Source organism: Pezoporus flaviventris, unplaced genomic scaffold (assembly GCF_033815535.1).
Source record: "Pezoporus flaviventris isolate CSIRO_AGI_PZ_B2104156 unplaced genomic scaffold, CSIRO_AGI_Pfla_v1 ptg000001l, whole genome shotgun sequence".
NCBI classification, from domain to species: Eukaryota; Metazoa; Chordata; class Aves; order Psittaciformes; family Psittacidae; genus Pezoporus; species Pezoporus flaviventris.
In genome coordinates this window covers 43,460,842-43,478,387 of record NW_026892549.1, presented here as the reverse complement: position 1 = coordinate 43,478,387, position 17,546 = coordinate 43,460,842, and the positions used below count along the sequence as shown (strand labels likewise).

At 39.9% G+C, this 17,546-nt stretch overlaps 1 protein-coding gene across 1 annotated transcript in view; it reads right to left on the bottom strand.

The window, feature by feature from the left end:
• Positions 1-333: 333 nt before the first annotated feature.
• The window catches only part of UBE2E3 (ubiquitin conjugating enzyme E2 E3), a 58,727-nt gene continuing 41,514 nt past the window's right edge, over positions 334-17,546 (bottom strand). Inside the window, exons 4-6 of the mRNA XM_061454727.1 lie at positions 5,747-5,879; positions 3,840-3,987; positions 334-2,838 (exon numbers count right to left, since the gene is read on the bottom strand). Coding sequence (XP_061310711.1) covers positions 2,741-2,838; positions 3,840-3,987; positions 5,747-5,879 — 379 coding nt within the window. The 3' untranslated portion in view covers positions 334-2,740. The remainder of the gene's footprint in view (positions 2,839-3,839; positions 3,988-5,746; positions 5,880-17,546) is intronic.

The following is a 17,546-nucleotide window of genomic DNA, read 5'->3' as shown; positions in this document are numbered from 1 at the left end:
CCAGCTGAGTCTTCCACACTCAAATCCCAGAGACAAGAGAACAACAAAAGCCAATCCAAAAGGGAGAGGAAGAGAGGATGTGCAATAACTTTAGCTGTTCTTTTCACAAAAGTGCCATTTCATTTTTTTCCCCAAATAGACAGCTCAGCGATTGGCGACAAGAAGATGGAACTGAAAATTAAAACTGTAAAATAGAACAGCATCCAGTATTCACCCCAGCACAGCCAGGAAGGAAATAGTTTGAAAACACCAGATGCTCTTTGCAACTGGTATTTTGGATATATATCCAGCAGGGATTTCTGCCCTCCCCACGAAAACAGACACACATTCTCATTTAACAACTAATTGATTTATTTAACAATACAAATTTCTTTCTACTGCATGGTTTAGCAGAGAGAACTTGAGAAACAAAATTAGCTTCTTTTCTTTCTTTAAAGTTTAAATGTTTACACAAAACCAACCTTTACTTCAGTAAATATAAAATTTACACACAAAAAAACTACATTAAAAAAGAACAGAATCATGACAAACCAACAGAAAAAAAAAATAAAAATGATGGGAATTCAGTGTAAAGGATCCAATTGCAAGGAAGGCAAGATGGGGCAACACTAACAAGGCATCCCACTTGTACACCTAGGTATCTGAAGATGTAGGTACAATACAAAACCAAAATACATTAAAATTAGGATTAAAACCTGTATTTGTATACCATAATATTTTATGATATAAATACCTGTAAATTCTGTGAGCAACACAGTCAGTGTGTGATATACAGTTTGCTCTTCACTGGAAAGTCACTGGAGTGGTGTACGAGCACTGGGTCACCCATGGGTGTGCTCATGGTCAGCAGCGAGCAGACGTTAGGTGTCCAGCCTGGATGTGATAGCCCCTTGTTTCTTTGCCAATCTGTGCTATTTCTCACACGTCCAATGACATAATGAGAAACTCTGGTCACCTTCAGCAGTGATTTCCAGCACTTCATCTCCTGGCATTAGTTTGTTACCTGATTTAGGCATATCCACCTGCCAGATCCCCTGTTTCTCATTCCCTTTTGCACTTTATAACCTGAACTCTAAAGCTATCTTGTAGCTACCAAAAGAGACTGGCTTCTAGGTTGAGATATTTGGGATACACGGTTCTTCAAGCCACCTTCAGGAATCTGTAGAAATATTTAAAGTAGGGTGGACAATTTATGGTCAAAGCTTATGTGATACAAAAACCTGGGACCTGTATAGTGATGGCTAACTTTAGATCTAAATCTTTAATGCTTTTTCTATTGCTTTAGTATTTAAAATTAACATTCGGTTTAAATGAGCAGAGCATCTTACTGATGGAAGTGCTACATTATCTCCAAAAACACCAGGGAGTAAGGGAGACTTTAAAGTTTAAAATGAAATGTAATTTTAAAAATCATTTAAAGGGATCAAGTCTCTTTTTTTTTTATAATCAATATTGTGACTGGCAACCTATAAAAGCTTAAATTATAAAACTATTAGTGACTCTACTTCTTAAACTGTATGTACTATAAATCTGTATCTTTGTTACTTACAGATGTTACAAAACTTCCAAGCCAGAAGGCGAAGGGGGGAAAACATAGTCTAAAAGTTTTACAGATTACATTTTCACTGACAAAGGTTCATTTCCCCCACAGCTGTCATAAAAACCTGACTACATTTATTCTACTCCTCTCTTTTCTGGACAGATGATAAGAGTGTTCAATCATGCTTTGGAAGACCACTTTCAATGGGTAACTGCAGTTCTCTAGATCAGCAAGTCCGACTTGCTTTACTCAAAAACAAAAGCACCGAGACTATCTCTAACTTGGCCCTTGTCCTGCAAAAGAAAAATGGTAGCAAGATTTAGGCAGTCTGTTAGGACAGCAGGACTGGCCCTGAAGCAACCAGCTACATGGGCTTCTGGAGTAAGCATATGAAATGCTCTCATTCCAACTTCAGAAAGAGCCCAACAGTGTTAAATTTAAGGAAACTGTAGAAAGGACATTTGTTCTGTTAAAAAAAAACAAAGCAGGGAAAACTTAAAACAATCCACAGGTGTGCATCAAACATTTAATAGCAAGCCTTTGCTTATGTATATTAATTTAAAGATTATCCACAGGGATCTGTGATACATTGGCCCTGCCTTGTTACTATAATTAAATTTATTCAAATATTAATTTAAAATAGGAAAACAAAGAAACTACTCCTTGGGGAACATGTTTATTGTGTTTGAGATGATACACTGGGTGCTCTCTGAGCTACAAAGGGAAAAAGGAAATCCTTTCATTACAAACTGACAAAGGTAAAAGTTAAAACAGTTTTCACAACAGCATGTACCACATATTGGAAATAGATCTGGGTTTAATACAAATGACATAATTCCTAGTAATCTACAGCTACCTTTAATAACTTCATACAGATAATGAATTAGGCTAAAATGCACTATAATATTTGGTTGACTTCAGGAACAGTATCCTTAGTACATCACAAAATACATTTTGATATCCCAAAGAAGCAAGACTTGCAAGTAGGCATTTTAAACATAACTAATCTACAGCTACAAATTTCTACTCTTAATAGCATTTACCTTTTTTTGAGGGCAGTATCCCAGTCTTCAAAAGGATAAAGCAGAGTAGAATCAGTATAACATATACACAGAAGTCCGTATTGTAAAGGCTATAAAGATTTGTTGCACACTGCAAAGTTGCCTTCTGCACCTTCACACTGCACAAGTAGTTTATCATTTATGTTGCATATCTCTTGGTCCACTGTCTGGCTATCCTGTCATGTTCTGCTCTGTTCGTCAGGTACTGAGTGGCTATGCTTCCAACCAGAGGGTCAGCTGCAAAAGGCAGGAGAACACAAAACTGAACACATGATTTAAAATACAGAATCTATTTCATAATACAGTCTTTGTTAGGCCAAAAAATGCTGTGAGATTCAGGGGGGCTCTTATCATACAAGAGAAAGCACACAAGGCACAATGAACAGAAAAAGAAAACAGGAGTATCTGTTGTGGTTATTTGCATATGAATGCATCCTGCTCCAGCCAGGGGCCCTGCTTTCAACCCTCTGGAAGGGCTGCTGAGTGCAGGGGACATTCAGTGAGCACAGCCTCGCACATTTGGGTCATAAGACTGGTGCACATCAGGGTATTTGAACTGTAGGGGACACACCGAGGAGATCCTGTTTGCTTCAAGAGTTTTCAAACTTTTGTTTGTATCACAGAGGCTAATTCATCTCTCCCTGATCGCTGCCAGTGTTCCGTATATGAGCTGCCATCCTAGCACCATTGCTCAGTTCCTGCCCTGATGGCAGGCAATTAGCATTCATTGACAATGACACTGGTCACACAGCTGCTGAGAAATGGTACGGCTTCCAGGAGTTCCTCCCCTCCCAAAAGGAACAAGGAACTCTCTCTGAACATCGTCCCCCTCACATTTGCAAGATTAAACATTTCACTTTCCATCTTAAAGAAGGGACTTCCTGCGACCCCTTCCAACCTGCAGGATTTCTGAGTTTCTAACTCAAGAGAACTTTGATCCTTTCCTGGACAGACCACTCGCTGGAGCTGCTACTATACAAAACTTCTGTGACATCAGCATATTTTCTCCACCATAACTTGGGAAAAAAGGAGCTTAATGTTATTTACTTTGTGTTGCATCACAGGACTGAAAGGTGCCATGAAATGTCAGACCACATCTGAGCAGGAGGGTTGCATCCCCAATTTCTAAAATGTTATTTTTTATTTAATCTGTGTACAATCAATTATACAAATTACATGCCACGGCAACTAAGTCAAATGACTAAGAGTGGATGCTCAATGAAGTATCAGCTCCTTACCTGGGTTGCAGTCTGTCAGAAGAGAACAAATAGACAGCAGAACCTTTGAAATAGTCAAAGCAGGGCTCCAGTTGTCTTTCAGGATATCCAGACAGATGACTCCCTGACTGTTGATGTTGCAGTGATAAATTCTGGTACGGAAAGTAACCTAGAATCACGGTATAAGAAACAGAAAGAGAGTCAGTCGGTGTTGCCCAGCGATGCTGCCCCTTGTCTCTGAGCCGCAGCAGTGCCTGGGGTGTTCTCAGTTCATCAGAGCTTCCACGGAGGCAGCTCTTCTCTGGCTTTCTAAAATACAATTATTTAACATAAGAGTATTTACTGTAGTCATGGCTACCTACCATGGAGACCTTTGGTGCATAAACTGCTTTCACACAGACCTTTTGTCTGGTATCCACAAAAAACAGGACCTACTCTGTAGTACTGTGCACAATTTAATGAACATGCTGCATGTCAAAACCAATCTAATCACACGTGTAACTTTACTGTGGTTTCTCAAAGTGAGGAATTAGACAGAAGATGGCTGCACCTGCAGCATTAGTTGTTCTTTTCCTTGCTTTCAAAAGCCTAAATATAGACCATGAAAATTAATATTTAAAATTGGAATTTTGTGTTATTCTTGTTCAAATTAGCAATGAAATCTTTGCCTCACCCTTCATTAGGCAGGACAAAATATACCACCAAAACAGTGCCCTCACACTACCATCACCTTTGTTTTTAAATTATTTCAGACTAGTATCAGTACAGCATGTAAGCGTTATTCTGCACAAATAATAAGTTAGAAATATTTAATGGCTTTAATTACATAACGAGCAAGATGAGGAATATTCTTTTCATACTGATGCAGGAGGGGAAAAATCCATGATGTTTTCTGAAAATTAAAAAAATGATCATGCTCTAAGGAAACCCCTATCTATGAGATTTTCATAAGGAATTTGTCTAAAATTCTGCATCACTTCATTATAACAATATTAACTCAGGGAATATTAAATTTTGTGGATTTCAGAGAACTGTGAAATACACAGAAAATATATTATTCTTTATGCTGTAATCCTTCTGGGAATGAGAAGCGGTATTTGATTTGTAACAACAGCATTGTAGCCACAAGAGCCATAAGTTGCAGAAATGTGTGGTAGGATGTATTTAGCCCGTGCTAATGTCAGCAGTGTCCTTTCTGGTGACTTCGTGACAAGTTATACTTTGACATTAAGGAAGGGTTGAAGGGAATAACCTTTAACTTCTTTGATATCCATTAGTAAATTATAATTTCTTAAGCGTCCAAACTATTTTTGAGCAAGGAAATTAAATTTTAGTTTAAGTCAAGACTAGTTTAATTTAATAAAAAGAGTTTTTGCTCAAAAAACACTATCAAACAAGGTTGCTGCTCTTACCTGTAGTAAACAGTTTACAATAATGGAAATCATCAGAGTAATTTACCCAATTTGAAGTCACAATACAACACTCCAGTTGTCTATCTAAACTTATTTTAGCTTTCTGTTACTTTGTTAAAAATAATAATATGTATTTTTAGTGAGAATATATAATATAGAATCTTGTTCATAACAGAAAAAGCTCACTATACATGTATTTTAGTAGCTGGAATGAGAGGAAGGAAACATAAGAAGGTGTTGCACTGTCTTCTATTAAAATTCCTTGTATCTTAACTCTTGACCAGAATTATCATCTCATTTATAACCTGGTAAAGCTTGGAAATCAGTATTGACTGTGGTAATCGGGAAATTAAATAGAAAGGATTTTTCTGAAACTACAAGAAAAGATTTTGAACCTTGAGGTTTTCAAAAAACCATAAACAAATTTGATATTCACAAGGCAATGAGTACTCACTCACTGCATGTTACATTCTTCTCACAAGTGAAAATATGATACAATAAAAACCTTACCCTTACCTTTGGTGGCTTGAATGGATAGTCAGATGAAAATGTGATATCCAGGAAAAAAACACCTCCTTCATATACAGAACCTGGAGGTCCAAGAATAGTAGATCTCCATTCATAAATGTTGTCTCCTTTAGGACCGGCACTGCATAAAATAACAGGGAGAAACAAAGAGTCGGATGTACTGTCGAGAGAGGCATTTTATGGATTTCCTTCTACCTTTATTTTGTTTAATACAAGCCACTTGCCTATGCTTAACATCTGCCTAATTTCCCACCAATTTCAGTGGGCTCAATGTTTTAAACAGGCACGAAAGCTGGGTGCTTCGCTGCCCCTTTGGAGATGCAACACTGAAACAGATCGACCATGAACTACAGACTGTCATTACCTGAAACAAACCCCCAGGTTTCTTGCTTTCTCAAGTATGTCATTGCTCTGAGCTTCTACATCACGCTCTTCCAATGACATCATATCCATACACAAAAGGAATTGTGTATCTTGACCACATGCAACTTCTCCAGGCATTAAACAGACCATACCTTCATAAAAAGAATATTGACACACATTTATTGCCACTTGTTTCACAGGCTACGGTGAAATGTTATATCCCTGGGCAGGAAAAGTGGGGATGGGAGAGGCAGTAACCTGGAACTGAGCACTGTCAAATCCAAATAACCGTTTTATTCAGGATATATTTGTGTTATGCCTCCAGGCAATCAGCATTAAGCATACTAGCCCAAAACAGTTTATTTTAAGAAGTACCATACTGAATGCATTTCTCATTAGGGGAAAGGTTATTGCATAATTGATTATTAAAGCTTTGAAAGAAGGGATAATTAACAGGCATTTTCTCGACTTCTGAGCCATCACACTTAATCCTATTATCACACAGTAACCATCTGACCTCCTCAGGAAAAAGCAACCCAAGCACAATCTTACTTCTGTCAGCAAACACTAACCCAACCTTCCACAAAAGGTCCTGAATCTGATCCACTGAGATCCAAACTGACTGCTGTAGAAAACACCTCTGCTGAGCTCAGGCAGGCACCGTGGATTTGTCACATCTATGCAGATGAACGCGGCACTGTAAAAGATCCATTCAATTCTCCCCACCTCGGCAGCCTCTCAGACACCACCTACATCTTACAGACACATGGTGAAACGTCCCCCTCCTTATCCCTCTGCAGTCCCCAGGAAGAGGCACAGAGGACTGTCATATGGGATCGCACATGAAGCAAGCAGCAAGGCACGGCATCAAGCTGTAGCCTGGGAGTTTGTGGTTTCTGGCACTGCTCGACACACCGAGGAGACTCCTTACGAGCCCTCCAAGTCTTAAAGCTCTTCCCTTGTTGTGTCACCTCATGTATTTGTCATACATATGTCTGCAGTCTGTAACACGGCATGTTGGACACTCATCTTTACTATGTAGCCAAACATGTGGAGACACTCATCAGAGACAAGGAATATGAGCAGTCTGCACTCTGCATCTGCAATTCCCACACCAAAAATTTAACTATTTTTACATTAAGATCATATTCAAGAAACAACCAAAAGCTGACTTTGATTATGAATTCCATTTCAATTTGTAATTTTCCAGCATGTTTTTTATCTTGTGGATGTTTCATGTATGCAATGTTTAAACTGATGGAGGCCTTTCATTAACAGGACCAAACAATCACAGATTTTGGCTCACATCCTATTTAATTAAAACAAAAAAAAATTATTTGATGGAGCTGGAGCTATTTTCCTGTTGCCAAAAAGAAAGTAGGTAACAACGGCTTGCTGGCCTCCAGGGTACAGGTAGGAAACAAAAACTACAAGTGCTGTCAAGTTAAAGTCTGGGTCTAAAATCACTGATCTTATCATTCTATTTGTAATGCATGCACAAAAGTGAAGGAAAAACAGCAGATAAATTTTAGGGAAAAAAAGGGAAATCCAGAGGCAAGGAGGTCCATTTTCGATGATGTAATGAACCATTTGTACCCTCAGTCACTCCAGAAGATAATTCTATTCATGCTCTCTAGAAAGCAATTAGTGTAAGAACTGAAAATATTGGGGCAATAATGACAATATTTAAAATCCACACAGGCCACTGAAATGTTTTAATTAATTCTTGACATTCATCAAGCTTACAGCTAATTACTATTGTGCTTGGAAACCAAATTTCTATGGAGCAATTCAATTTCAGCATTAGATGTCCTAATGACTGTTTTATAATTTAATGCAGAGGTTACTGCTTTTGCCTCGTGTGTCAGGTGCCTTTCTTTCATACACCTCTAACAGCTGGATGCAATTCAATCAGATTAATGAAATAGCTGAATTAAATTAGTGACATATTTCAGCCCAGTGAATCAGTCACAATTAAGTATGGCATCAGCCTGGTGCCAAACTATCTGGTAATCACTCACCAAGTCAGCGCAAAGGCATCTATCAGCTAGTTGCCAGAAGCTAAGTGCAGTAATTCTCCACTTATTACTATCTGCTATCCCCTTCTATGCCACCGCTAGCGATATACAAAAGGATCCAGGTATAATGTGAGAAGGGGAATTCCTAACCTTGTAAGAGGAAGAAAACGCTGTGTTCAAGCCTGTTCTGCTGCTGAGAAAAGATTGCTGCAATGTCAAAAGTAACACAAAACTGTAACAACAGCCACTCACAGGAGAAAATTGTTAAATCTAACAATTGGGTTATAACTGATTGAGGTTTGTGAAATTCCTATTTAACAGCTGAAGTGCTGTCTCACTTCCAGTGCTGTAAAAGATACCTCTGCTTCATTAGCAACCTGAAAATCCCCACAATTACTACGTTATTGGTGTGAGGAGACACGAGATTAAACAGCAGAGGCAATACATCACACTGGGCTTCTACCACCTGTGCATTTCCTGGGGATCATCCTCAGTCAGCCATACCCTACTATGTCTTTCGTATACATACCAAGGTAATCTTCTTTTGAAGTGAACAAACCCACACTTTCTAAGGCTCAGCAGAACACACAAGACCTACTCACAACAGTCTCGGCCTCTGCAATGACTTCCACAAGGACAGCGCATTGGGGTTTCACCCACTTGGATGCCTGCAGGAAGAGCAGGAAGTGCAGTCCTGCCTCAGGCAACACCTCGGCTGTGTACTGAGCTGCAAGCGAGTGCTGGAGTCTCTGTCACTGAAGAGCGTTGTCTTGATGCTGCAGAAAGCCACAAGGAGGGAACCACCACTCTCTGGTGTAAATCTAACTTCTCTGTGCCCACAAAGGACAGCAAAAAACCCGGGCTGAAAACTGGGAATAAGGAAGCTTAACCCTGTCAACAATTTCCCATTTCATTGATACATCTGTAAGAAATACTCTCCTCTTTCTGTTAGGCACTAAAGAGGCTGGCACAGGAGGTGATTCTAGGGGCTGTACTTGAGCTCTTTAGTCCCAGAAGTTTTCCTGCTACTCAAAAGACTCACTCTCCTACAGCAAGCACAGCCTTCAAGCATCTCACCTTAAACCCCGAGAATTACGGTGACTAACAACCAAGGAATCTTGCTGCCTCCTACACGAGACAGAATACCCCATGCAGAGTGCTGCTATGAGGAACTGCCATGGTTTTCTTCCCCTTCTTCATCACTGAAAAATCCAGCTCCTTCTGACCTCCCCCATGGAATCCATATGGACAAAAAAATTCCTCCTCCATTGTGTCCTTTAAAATACAAGATCTTGATGGAGCAATGGATCTGACAACTGCTGCAGTGTTTTGGCTACACAGCATGTATGTGCAGTTCATTGCTACCAACCTGCTGCCCTCCTGAATTAGCTTACAGAGCATCACAAATTCAGTAAAGGCACCAACAGTATGTTCTCAATACAAGAGCCACTTAACTAATTTTTTTAAATATGGGCTAAAAAAATCTCACACAAAATAACAAAGCAAATTAATTGAAATTACAAAATACTCTTTGCAAAATTAAGGGGGGTTTACTTCATGCGCAAAAGCTGGACTGATTTTCTTACAATAAATTCTATAAAGTTAACTGGCTATATCTGCTTCCTAAGTAAATATTCATTATGCCACTTCACTGAAGGATATATATACCTGATCTAGATAAGACAAAGGATATATAAACATGCTCTATCCAAGCTAGTCCACTGAACAGATTTAATTTACAAGTGTGCCTTCAGATGGTGAATTTGGCAAGATGTGAGGTTAAACTCTAGGGGCTCATGGGCTCACGTCAGAGCCTTTAAACCTAACTGCTGAACCCTGGCTGTCAGGTTTCATGAAGATGTACAACAGCTTCTCCAGAACACTGTTGTGAGCATTCACATGGATACAGCAGCATTTACACCAACAAGAAGCCTGTTAGACCCCTGACACAGTGGTTACAGAAATCAGAATTCAGCATTTGTTACAATTCACTAAATCAAAATTCATTACAGCTGCCTATATGGAGCTAGCTGCAGGATGAGAAACTAGGACAAGAAATTTCCAATCTACATGATGCTAGTAGCATGCCGCTTTCTGTTCTTGCTAAATTCGCTTCTCCTGTCAACAGCAATCCTCTGAAACACGGGGGCTCTAAATTTCACGACAGAATGCAACTTCATGGTACTGAGACTGTGATAATTAAGAAGAAAAAGGGTGGAAAAAAAGAGTAATTTAGCTAGATTTGATGTTAACTCTGCGTTATGCTTTATTATGAGAAACAATTTGGGTCTGTAATAGGATGAAACTAGGGGAAAAGAAGAAAGTAATATGTGTTTTAGGAAGCTTCCCAGCAGTGAAGTCTGTCAGGCTCTAAAACAGCCTTATAAGAAATGTCATTGGTACCATAAAACTAAAGGTACTGGCCTACAACCCAAGACACCCATCACATGATTAAGAGGTGGAATATCATCCTACATTTTCCTTTCAAAGGCTCCACCCTTAGGTCCGATAGCCAGGCAGGTATCCCAAAGGCAGCAGCTAGCAAAGCAAATGGGAACCTGGTGTGAGAGGCAAGGGAAGAGCCCACTCCATCTTCCCCAAACTTCCATCTCAGATGAGACTCAGCAAAAGTAAAACTTCTGAAGCAATTCACAGACTGCTCAACCACAATGACTTACAATTTTTACAGCAATGTAAGTGAAGTCAAGGGCTTTAAGACAGGAGTAAAAGATCTGGTTTAATTTTTCTTAATTCAACTGAAAGTACTCAGGAAAGGAAGAATCAATGCCCTTAAGTATGTTCCACAACCCTGTGCTTGAAAAATCCATTTCATAAAGCTACATAGTGATAGATTTTGCAATATCCACAAGACAGCTTCAGAAACAGAGTTTTGCGAATCCTGCTGTAAGAAAGGCACTCAGCATTATTCTCAGCATTCCTATTTTCAGAGGTGGTGCCTAAGCACCTCTACTTACAGAATCTGGGTACTTCATCCCCTACACACAGAAAGCATACTGATTTCGCTGGCAAGAGCTTCAAGCCCTAATTTTTGGATTACAGCATTTTTCTACAGTTGTATACATGCGGGTTGTCTACAGCAATATATCAAATCCATGTTCAAAACACTTTTTGGTAAGGTACTCACTATTATTAATATTTACATTTAATAGTAAATGTAAACTATATTAATTTCTATTAAGTTTAATATTATTAATATTTTCCAGGTTATGTGCAATTCTGACAAAGAAAAGGTTTCAGTCTATTGGGCTCTTTACATAGTGACAACTGTGCTTATTTTACCTGCCACTGAACTACTTGCTACATCTGTTTGCTGAAAAAGGTTATTTGCTGCTTCTAGCAGATCCACTGAGGCTCTGTGTAACTGAGGATGCACGAAGCCTCATTCACTGTACAAACCTTTGCTTCTGTCACTTCCTTAAAGTCTATTATGCCCTTAAGACTGAAAGGTAGAAATTACTGCATAAATCCCCCCCCCCCCCCCCCCATTTTTAACTCCTGGATCCCCTGCTAATTCAGCTGGTTGTAAAAGAGTACCGAACTTGTGCCTGAGGCCACGGTTTGATGCAACAGTAAATCCAACTTGAGAGCTCCTCCTACCAGATCAAAAGCAGCATGGCTACTCAAAGCAAAGTGCTGATCCAACATAAACTCGGCCAAACTGTACACATTCCAAAAATGTCAGTGGATTAGCTCTGTAACACCAGGCTTTACGCCTAATCAGGTATCATTTGCCCTCCTGCAGCCAGCGTAAAGAGGGCACAAACTCAAGGTTGCATGGTCCAGCTTAGGAATGCAATCATGTGGCCGTATTCGGTTCAAATCAAATTGTACCATTAGGGGAGTCTAACTGAGGGCAGATCTGCTATTAATCAAACTACAGGGAAAGACACCACACTGCAGCGTTTTAGACAATCAAAACCTCCAGTGCTAATCTTGCCATTAGTAGAAGAATATACACTGTTGTTACTAAAGGAAGCTGAGTAACAAATCATTTGATAATGCCATCAAAGCTGTAAAATGTAGATAACCCAAGTAACGTATTTTAGAGACCTGATAGCTTTTCCACTGCCAAAAGCCCTGTTAAATTACTTCATTGCTGCAATAGCTGAACTTTACCTTTCCTCTTTGTACTTCTGCTAGTTCCTAGGACCTTTCTTGCTGCTGTTAAAAGCCTACTCAGGTTCCCTTTATCTTCCAGAACAAGCATAGGCGATTATGGAGGCAGAATTCCTGTAATTTTTATTTTGAAAAATAACCAACCCCAGAATGTAGTTTGTTAAATTACAGCAGAAATACTGACTTTAATCCAGGTAACAAAACACATCAGATTGTTTCTATCTATGCTCTTGAGAGAGGAGCTATAAGCTACTCAAGCAATACATAAGATGTTACCAAACATGAGTTATATTTGAAAATGGAGAAATCACAGTACTCGCAGGCATGAAGAAAGTTTGTGCTGAACATCTGGTTCATTTTAAATATCTTGGCATATGCATAGAAGTCCCTCTCACATGCCTATGCTAGAGAAATTATCCACGCTTCCTATTAAAACAGAGACCAGGACAGGCATTAAAGGGAAATGTTTCCTGCTACTTGACCATGTGTTCACAATAACAAATCCGTAATTTAGCATAAAATAAAAGGCTAGCTCCCTGTCATCAGTGTTGAAACACCAGTAGTACTAGTGGCAAAACGTGTGCTATTTTCTTGCTGTTGGTATAACACTCAATTACTTTGTCAATGAAATTTATCCGCCACGTATACAGTTCACATTTTCCTTCCAATCATAATTACTGATGAGCCTGTATTTACGAAACATGGCAAATTGGCTCTTCTTTCATGAGAGAGGGTCCTTCGCGATTCCCTAACACAAACAAACCTCATTTGGGATGCATGCATATTTTATTCTTATGTATGTTATAGCCTCCATACTGATGCTAGCAATCCATCCTGAAAGAATCACACAGTACCTGAGAAATCACGCAGCCTTAGTTTAAGGCGTCTGCCCACAAATGCACAAAATGGAAGCAGTCAGACACAAAATCGTTAGACTAATGTCATGCAGAAAACATGTACTGTGGAGTATGACTGCAATGTAAATCTCCCAGACCCCAGGCTGTCACCTTACCCACTGGACTGAGAGGACACTATCAGGAGCTCATTCAACAGTTCTGTGTCATCCATGTATTTTAGACATCAGTCACCACCACCATTCACCGCAAAATCTTCATGCAAAAAGCTAAGTGACACTGAGACATCCAGTTTAGGATTTCCTACTGATGTTTTCAATGACGTTTTTAATGTCAACTGGGCAATTTTCAACAGACTATGCCTACCAGTCAACTAGAGCTGTTCAAATGAAATCCCCGGCTTTCAATCTATCTACCCCAAATGCCTACACATTAGCCAATTTCAAATACAGACTAATGTACTAAAAAAACCCACCTTCCACTGTTCTGTGGATTAGGTTTTGAAAGAATGTATCTTCAGCCAAAACCTGAAATGAGCTCCACTATAAACAGTGCTTTTTGAGACAGAAAGAACATTAGTGAATTAGAGAATGACCACAGTCTGACAATCCAAGCCTAAAGGCAGACTCCATGACTAAACTTGTGAATGGTGTTAATGTTGTGGAAAAACTTTTCTGTAATATCATAAAAGGAGAAAGTGCAACGTAGTGAACATGATTTATTCAGGTACCTCATGAAGGACCAAGACAGACACAATTGCTGGGAAGTCACCTTCACTGAAATGCGGGCATATTCACCCGCATTCTTGTCAAGAAGGTGTACATCCAACGTGTGTCATGCTACCAGAGAGGAACCTTCTCTTCTGGCATGTCCAGGATGTGGCCTTTCCAGCACTGAACATCAATATAGCTAGAAGGCGCTCTCCCCACTTCTTCCCACCTCTAAAAATTCAGCTTTCAACTTCAACAATAAAGTTACAGCTTGCCCACACAGAGATGGAGGAAAGACAAAACCACTCAGTCAGACAGCCTGTTGCCATTAAATCACATTAACGCTCTGAATAAGAAGCACCTATTTAGGGATTTAATGACCTTTAATACCTGCATATTAGTTTCATAACTTTAAGTTATTTCATACTAACTTCCTGAATCTTGCCTTGTAGCAAGCACTATTTTCCCTCGCAAGAAGTCTGTATTTTCATGATCTAAGTCAGTTCTTGGTTCAGACTTCCAAACCTTCTAGCATAGGCTTTCTTCCAAACATAATTTCATTATTACTTTTAAACACTTCCTCCCCCTTGCCTCCCTCCATTTCCACATCAGACTTACAGCCTAATCATAGAATCACAGAATAGTTAGGGTTGGAAAGGACCTTAAGATCATCTAGTTCCAACCCCCCTGCCATGGGCAGGGACACCTCTCACTAAACCATGTCACCCAAGGCTCTGTCCAACCTGGCCCTGAACACCGCCAGAGATGGAGCATTCACAGCTTCCCTGGGCAACCCATTCCAGTTGCTCAACACCCTTACAGTAAAGAATTTCCTCCTTATATCCAATCTAAACTTCCCCTGTTTAAATTTTAACCCATTACCCCTTGTCCTATCACTACAGTCCATAGTGAAGAGTCCCTCTCCAGCATCCTTGTAGGCCACCTTCAGATACCAGAAGGCTGCTATGAGGTCTCCACGCAGCCTTCTCTTCTCCAGGCAGAAATGCTGTGCCACAGCTCCCTGCACTGAATGCCTAACTTGAAGCCATAAAAGTCTGATGGAAATCTCGGCAACTAACAAAGGGCTGCATTTCTCAAAATAACACTGAGCTTTGTCTGTTCATTCACAAAGACCTTCCCCACCTTCTACACAATAACGATGACTTCTCAAGTCTGAGTCCTTTCCAAACATGGTCAGGGTCACTATGTGGCTTTTGTCCCTAGCTACGTCATGTCATCTCAATTAAAAGAAGTTAGCAGTTCTGACGGGGTGTGAATCTGGTTAGCCAAAAATCAAGAACCCTGTTCATCAAAGTAGAGGCGCAGGATGCCGTCTGTCTTCCCACCATTCCCCTCTGTCCATTTAGTACGTAAGCTGTAGAGTGACTCAACATGATGAGCAGCATAAGGCAGATTTGGTTGGTGCTAAACCATCAACAATATACATTTCACTAGTCAAATATGAATATCCAGAGAGTTTCAAAACAAAAGCAGTTGCAAATAGGCATCTGTTTTCTATAATGCAGAACTGGAGACAGCTGAAGCAATATTCGGTAGAGAGTAGATATAAGTGTCACTTCTGTATTAAAAGCATTAAAAACCCTGTGAATACCAGCTTTAGCTCCAAAAGCAGAGCAATTCAAAGGAATGGAAAAAACATCATGCATACAAACACACAGAAATCAATGTCTGATATGAGTTCATTTGACTCCACAAAAGCGTACTACACTGAAGAAAGATGTGAAAATAATCATTCCAGGGGAAAAAAAAAGTCAATAAACATCAAGCAAATCAAGTCTCACTCTGTAAAATCTGTTTATTGAAAAGCCAGCTCCAACCCAACTACTGCTCCCTCTAACAATGTTAATTTAAGGAGTAACTCTTCCAAATGAACATTCTTTACAGAGGCAGCTGTAGTGTATGGAGCAGAAGCTGTCTGGCTTAGCCTTGGCAGCAGGGCTTTGTAGCCCTCTAAGAAGATTGCCACTGCTCAGGTTGAACCAACAAATCTTTTACCTGCACAGAGCTTTGCTATAGAGCTTGGACCATGGGTACCAGTGGACCAAGATACACTGCAACTTCATTCCACCTTTTTACACATCTGTCTGTTCAGAACTATGATTAAAAAGAAATGTACCTTTCCCCCACAGCCCAGATTCAGGGCAGCTGCCAGGGAATTGACAGTTTACTGCCTGCAGTAGGATACAGCAACTCACCCCCTGGGCAAAGCAAAGCACATGGAGAGCACTGACCTCTTCCCAGGCGCTAAATCCTTCTTTCCAACAGATCAGGTTGCAGCACCACTTGTACTATTGCTACAACCTGGACACAGAATAACTGTAATCTCAAGAAGGCTCAGGCTTGTATGACTCTATTTGAGACTATAAGCATGAATTATCAGCGGAAAGAATATGCTTAATGACTACTGCTGCAAAATTCATTGGGTTATATACAAATTAAGTATAATCTCTTCCAACATGTCCTAATACACTATACTGGTACATAATTCTACTTCCTTCATATTCTCAGTCAGTTGTAATTTAGTGAACAGTATTAACCACACATTTGCTTACATCTGCAATCTAGGAAAAATAATGTTCTTTCTGATAACTAATCTCAATAAAGCTCTTCCTTTGCTGCAAATGCCTAATTTTAAAGTAAGGCACTGCTAGAAAAATCAACTTAAGACAGGCTGCCTGCTCATTGTACTTAACATTCAGAGCTGAACAGATAAACATTTTTACTAGCAGTCAGCCTGCTGGGATTGATTACAGATGTTTAAATGATTAAATATTTGTAAAAAGAAAAAAATCACAGTAAATATATAATTTTGGTAACGATTAAATATTTGTTAAAAATATAGTAAATATATAATTGTAGCCATTTTTACCGCAGGTGTCTAAAATAAGATCAATATTCTGTTTTACAGACAGAATACTAAATGTGACGGGGCAACGACTTGCTGAAAGTGATTCTATGGGTAGAGAACAGGGTACTGAAGCAAAGGCTCCCAAGACTCAAGTAAGCAACGCACCAGGTCTCAACAATTCCCATTCAATGCTTGCAGGTTCATAAATCTGAACTTCAGAAATCACACACCACACTTTATTCTATAGAAAAAGGGATGCTCCCAAGAGACAACTTACAAAATGAATCCAAATGGAGAGTTTTGTTTTCTTGTTTAAATCTCCCTTAATGAAATTTAACAAATAGTACTGGAAAATAATGGTGGCAGTAGTAATAGCAATAATTAATAATTGTAACAACAATAAAGATAATAATAAGGAAAGAATCAAACTCTGGGCCCGTTAGCCGAGATTGCTGCTGCACCTCCCTGGAAAAGGTTACTCACCAGGTGCCCCGCTCCAGCAGCAGTCCCAAGCATCACCGGCACTCTGGGACAGGCAGAGGGAGGTGACTCCAGCCGGTCGCACTCCAGCAACTCCCAGCTGCCGCGCCGTCTCTTGGGGAGCACAGCAAAGCTGGTTTCGGGCCGGCTGACAGATTGGCTCAGGCGGGGAAAGCCATAATGAGCTCTTTGATAGCTTGTTCACCCTCCCCCACTGCAGCAGGCAAGCGCCGGCAGGGGAGACAACCCTGCACAGGGAGAGGTGCCAGGCGTATCTTTTGTAGGAGGTAGTTTTCCAAAGAGGTATCTGGAGACTTTTCAAGAGCCCACTGATAATCTGCGAACACAAAGATCTCG